Source organism: Numida meleagris, chromosome 1 (assembly GCF_002078875.1).
Source record: "Numida meleagris isolate 19003 breed g44 Domestic line chromosome 1, NumMel1.0, whole genome shotgun sequence".
Lineage (NCBI taxonomy): Eukaryota > Metazoa > Chordata > Aves > Galliformes > Numididae > Numida > Numida meleagris.
In genome coordinates, this window is record NC_034409.1 from 192,720,481 (window position 1) to 192,726,099 (window position 5,619).

The 5,619-nt window shown below is 71.5% G+C and overlaps 1 protein-coding gene across 2 annotated transcripts in view; it reads left to right on the forward strand.

Moving 5' to 3' along the window:
* The window catches only part of RHOG (ras homolog family member G), a 9,005-nt gene extending 3,392 nt beyond the window's left edge, over positions 1-5,613 (forward strand). The window contains exons 1-2 of one of the 2 annotated variants that reach the window (XM_021384075.1): positions 872-1,001; positions 4,377-5,613. In XM_021384075.1, coding sequence (XP_021239750.1) covers positions 4,403-4,978 — 576 coding nt within the window. In that variant the 5' untranslated portion in view covers positions 872-1,001; positions 4,377-4,402 and the 3' untranslated portion in view covers positions 4,979-5,613. Of the gene's footprint in view, positions 1-871; positions 1,002-4,376 lie in introns of those variants that run through there. The other variant, XM_021384076.1, reaches the window with a different exon arrangement.

Below are 5,619 nucleotides of genomic sequence, written 5' to 3' on the forward strand. Positions count from 1 at the left end.
TGGGATGGGATGGGATGGGATGGGATGGGATGGGATGGAGGCAAGGATTGGGATGGAATTCAAATGGAGATAGGATGGGAATGAAGACGGGCGTGTGATAAAAATGGGGGGAGATGAGGACGAGAATGGGATGGGGATGGAGACAAGAACTGGGCCTGGAAGTGGGAGTGGGGACAGGGATGTGGGTGAGATGGGAATGGGAACTGGGGTGGGGAATGGCAGTGGGGGCAAAGATGGGGATGGGATGGGAGGGAGGTGGAATGGGGATGGTAATGGAGGTAGGATGAGGATGAGGATGAGGATGAGGATGAGGATGAGGATGAGGAAGGGGGTGGGGGGGCAGGGATGGAGATAGGATGGGGTGAGATGAGGATGGAGAAAGGATTGGGATGAAATAAAATGGGGATGGGGATGGAATGGGGATGGGATGAGGATGGGAACAGGGTAAGAATGGGGGTAGGGATGGGGATGAGAACTGGGGTGAAAATGGGGGCGGGATGGTCCTGGAAATGGGGATGGGAACAGAGATGAAGATAGGATGGGAGAGGAACTGGGATGGTGACTGGGATGGGGAAAAGGACAGGAACTGGGGAGGGGATGAGAGGGGGACAGGGATCAGAATGGGGACAGGAATTGGGGTGACAGCCGCGACGGGGGCAGCCCCCAAAGGGCACCATTGTGGGGCCACCTTCTGTGGGTGCCTGGGGCGGGGGCTCGGTGGGGTTTGGGGGCGATGCCTTGGGGGCACGACTGCAGCACCCCCAGAGGAAATTCCCCCCCGCGTTCCCACGCTCCCCCCCCCCCAAACCCTCCACTTCCCCACGCCGCCCCCCCGCCCTATGACACCCCCACCACTCCGGGCCGAGGCAGGAAGGAAGCGGCGGGGGCGGGCCGGGCTCGGCGGGAGGAACGGTCGGGGTCGGGAGGGACGGAACGGCGCGGAGCGCTGCGGAGCGGAGCGGAGGAGCCCCCCCCCCCCATCCCCTGCACCATGGCCCGGGGTGAGCGCGGGGGGCGCGGGGTGGGGTGTGAGGGCGGGCTCTGGCGGAGGGAGCGGGGAGCGGGGGCAGGGGGAGGGCGTCCCTCGGTCCCACGGCGGCACGGACCCCCGCCCCCCCCACCCCAAACGTGGCTCCGGGATGCCGGGGGAACCGGGGGTCCGCGCTCGGTTGTGCCCATTGCTCGGAGCGGAGCAGCCGAGGCTGAGGGCGCTGCTGCTGCCCCGGAGCCCCGTCTCCCGGCGCTCTGTGCTGCCCTTCCTCCGTTGGGGGTCTTCCATCCTCTTCCTCGCACAGGGGCAGGGTTGGGGCGTTGTGTGCGGTGCGCGAGGTCCTGCTGCCTCACGGGGGCGGCCTGCGGGGCTGGGGGACCCCGTGTGTCCCGCAGGGCTCCCCCCATCCCCGTCTCCATGCGTCCACCTCCTTCACTTCCATCCCCTCCTCGTCCCATCCCCATGCCATCCCCATCTCCGTACTCGTCCCCGTTTCCGTCATCTCCATCCCCATCCCCATCCCATCCCATCCTCGACTCCACGCCTCCATCTCCTCCATCCCCATCTCCGTTCCCATCCCCATCTCCAACACCTCCGCCTCCATCTGGACCCCCATCCCCGCTCCCAGTCTCCATTATCTCCATCCCCGTTTCCATCCCTGTCTTCTGAGAGGGGCAGAACGTGGCCGCGTCCCCCGCACCGTGTTTCCGAAGCGCACCCGGTGCACGCGTGGGGCCGTGCGTGCCGGTGGGGCTGGGTGCTCCAACGGGGCTGTTTGTGCAAACGCCCCGGAGCTGCCGAGGCGCGGTCCGGGCATTGCCGCGGGCAGCGCAGCCCCACAGCCCGGGGATGAGCGGGGTCCGGCCGGGCCCGCAGCCCCACGGCCGGGAAACCCACAGCCCTCGGCTCGGCGCGGCCGGTGGGCGGGCAAGGAGGGCTGCCCCGGCCCGGGGGGAGCGGGAGCTCGGGGGGAGGTGACGGAGCGGGGACGCGTCCCGTAGAGCACAGACGCGTCCCGGCCCCCGGCAGCCCCACGCGCGCAGCAGCGGCCGCGCAGCGCTCCCTGCTCGGGACTCGGACTTTGCGCGAGTTTCCTCTTTCCCGGCGCCGTGGGGCTGCGCTCACGGGGATGGAGGGGGCGGCCCCACGGGATGCGGCGTTCGGGGACGGCGGGAACAGAGCCCCGCGGCGCGACCCCTCGGGGCCCCGCCCGCGGCCGTGCCTGGGGTCCCCGCGTCCCGTTTGGTATGCCCTGCTCGGAGTGGGGGGGGGGCACCGCGGGAAGGGGGGGCACCGCTGGCGGCTGCGGGGTGCACGGGGCACGGGGTTGGGCGCGCGGTGCGGGGCGCTCGGGGCCCGGGCACGGCACGGTGCGAGGCGCGGGGTGCCCAGCTCGGGTGCGCTGCGGGGTGCGCGGTGCGGGGTGCGGGATCGTGCCGGTGCCAGCTCTGCAGCGCGGCAGCCCACGGCGGAAAGCCCCAGGTGCAGGGGGGGACGCCCCGGGCGCGCGGACGGGGGAGGTTTTGCTTCCCCTTTCTGCTCGGCCCCAGCTGCGCCGTCTCCCCCGCCCCAGCGATGCGGTGGGGCGTGAATCACCCCGCGCCCCGCGCCCGCACCCACTGCAGCGCGGCGGGACCGCGGCTCTTCCTCTTCCTCTTCCTCCTCCGCTTCCCCTCCTCCTGCGGGGCCGGGGCGGGGCGGCCCCGTGGGGCAGCGGCCGGGCCGTGGGGCCGGGCTTCGCCTCGGGGTCCCGTACGGAGCCTCTTCCCGAAGCCCCCGCCCCGCCGCCTCCGCTGGAGACGGCCGGGGCCGGAGCGGGCCGGGAGCCGGCGGTGGGGGCGGTGGGGAAGCGCTGCCGCCCCCGCCCCGCGTTACCCCGGGATGGGCCGTGGGGCTCCGTGCGCCCCTCATCCCAGCGGGGGCAGAAGGGGTTAAACGCGCGGCGGGGGCTGGGAGGGCGGCGGGGGCGGCCGGAGCCCCCGGGAGAACAGAGCGGCACTGTGCACAGCGGGGAGGGAGCGGGGACGGGGACGCGCGGACAAGGAATGGGGACAGGGATGGGTCAGTGCTGGGGACAGACAATGAGGACGGGGCTGGGACAGGAACGGGGACAGGGATGGGGACAGGGACGGGGCAAGGATGGTGCCGGATGTGCCAGGTGTGCAGCAGCACGGACATCGCGGGGCCCGCGGGGTGTCCCGGCGCTGGGTGCCCGGGGACCACGGCGTGGGGGGCACCGACGCGCGGCCCCTTCCACGTGGGGTCCCAGGCAGCTCCATCCCTCCCGGCCACTTCCCCGCTGGGACACGGCAGCGCCATCGTCTCTGTCCGCATCGAGACCCCTTCGGTCAGAGCCTCGTGCTCCGCGCCCTGCACCCCCCGTGGTGCCACCACGGGGAGGACGAACCCAGTGGGGCCGGGTGCAGCGCTGGCCCCTCGCCCCGTGCCCACCCGGGGTCGTGCAGGGCTCTCACAGCCCCGTGGGGACCCTTCCCGTGGGCGCTGCCCCGGTGCCACCTCTCCCAGTGGCGGTGATGCGCTCACGGCCACGAGCGTTTCCACCTCGCTTCCTCGCAGCCCTGAGTCAGCCACTGCCCTTCCTGGGATGGGGACGGGGACGTTTCCATGACGGCCACAGGACGCAGCGGGGTCGTGGCAGAGCCCCGCGGTCACCCCACCACCCACTGCTGCTCCCCGGCTCCGTGCTCCCCCGCCCTGTGGCACCCCCACCCTGCGCACGGCTCGGTGCCATGGGGGCACCGTGGGTTGGGGGGCACGGCACCACCCCCATGGGCAGGAAACCTCTGTCAGCGCGGGAAGAGGAAGAGCGACTTCCCCGTGTGAGAAGTGGGCCCCGCGCCCCGCGGTCCCTCTGGGGACCCCCACCCAGCCCGGAACCGCGCTGTGCCCGGCCCACCTGGCCCCACCAGCCCCATCAGATCCTGAGTGGGACCCCCGGGGCAGGGGCTGGTGGCACTGTGCGGTGCAGCACAGGGCGGCGTGACATGGCACTGGGGCTGGTGGCACTGCGCGGTGCAGCACGGCGCAGGGCACTGCAGCTCTGTCCCGTGGCAGCCACGGTCCCTGGATCGTGGAACCACGGAGCCATGGAGGCTGTAGAAGCCCTCTGAGATCCCCACCCCCCACTGCCCACACCCCTCAGTGCCACATCCCCACAGTTCTGGGGACAGTGTCCCCTCCCTCCCCCCGCGCGCCCGGGGCGTCCCCCCCTGCCCAACCGCTCCTTGAAGGGATTTCCCCAGCACCCACCCGTCCCCTGGCACGGCCTCAAGCTTCGTTCCCCCCCCACTCCTCACCCCGGGGGCCGCGGGCGGTGGCACCGTGCCCCCGTGCCCCCCGCTGACCCCCCCCCCCCCTCCCGCAGGCCGCTGAAGCGGAGGGCGCGCGGCGATGCAGAGCATCAAGTGCGTGGTGGTGGGCGACGGCGCGGTGGGGAAGACGTGCCTGCTCATCTGCTACACCACCAACGCCTTCCCCAAGGAGTACATCCCCACCGTCTTCGACAACTACAGCGCGCAGAACACGGTGGACGGGCGGACTATTAACCTCAACCTGTGGGACACGGCCGGGCAGGAGGAGTACGACCGCCTGCGGACGCTCTCCTACCCCCAGACCAACGTCTTCATCATCTGCTTCTCCATCGCCAGCCCGCCCTCCTACGAGAACGTCAAGCACAAGTGGTACCCCGAGGTGTGCCACCACTGCCCCAGCGTGCCCGTGCTGCTGGTGGGCACCAAGAAGGACCTGCGCACCCACCCCGACACCATGCGCCGGCTGAAGGAGCAGAACCAGGCGCCCATCAGCACGCAGCAGGGCCTCAGCCTGTGCCGCCAGATCCGCGCCGTCAAGTACCTGGAGTGCTCGGCGCTGCAGCAGGAGGGCATCAAGGAGGTGTTCACCGAGGCGGTGCGCGCAGTGCTCAACCCCGCGCCGGCCAAGGCCAAGCGGCCCTGCGTGCTGCTCTAGGGCGGCGTGGGGCTGCCGTGCCCAGGGACACCGCCCCTCCGCCCTGCCCCACGCCGGGAGCCCCGGGCTGCGCCTCAGCCCCACGCCGCCCTGCCCGGCCCCACGCACCCCCAGGACCCGCGCGCCTCCGGCTCCGAGCGGCCCCGGCGCCGACGCAGCCGGTTCTGAGAGTCCCCGGCTCCGAGCACCCCCGGCTTTGAGCATCCTCTGCTGAGCACCCCCGGCTCGGAGCACCCCCAGCCCTGAGCGTCTCCCGCTCCGAACATCCCCAGCACTGAGCACCCCTTGCTCTGAGCATCTCTGGCACTAAGCACCCCCCGCTCTGAGCATCCCCAGCTCCAAACGTCCCCGGTGCTGAGCACCCCCTGCTCTGAGCACCCCTGGCTCTGTGAATCTCCAGCTCCGAACGCACCTGGCTCTGAGCGCTGCTGGCACTGAGCGTCTCTGGCTTCGAGCCTCCCCAGCTCTGAGCACCCCTGGCTCTGCAGGCTCCCAGGCTCTGCCTCCCATGGAGTGCAGCGCGGCCGAACTCCGCCAGCCCCAAGCTGTGAGCTTCAGTGCTACGGAGCCCAACTGCACTACCTGCCCGTTGGCCTGGGGCCGGCCGGGCTCCCTCCTGTCCCCTTCGTCCCCATCCCCAT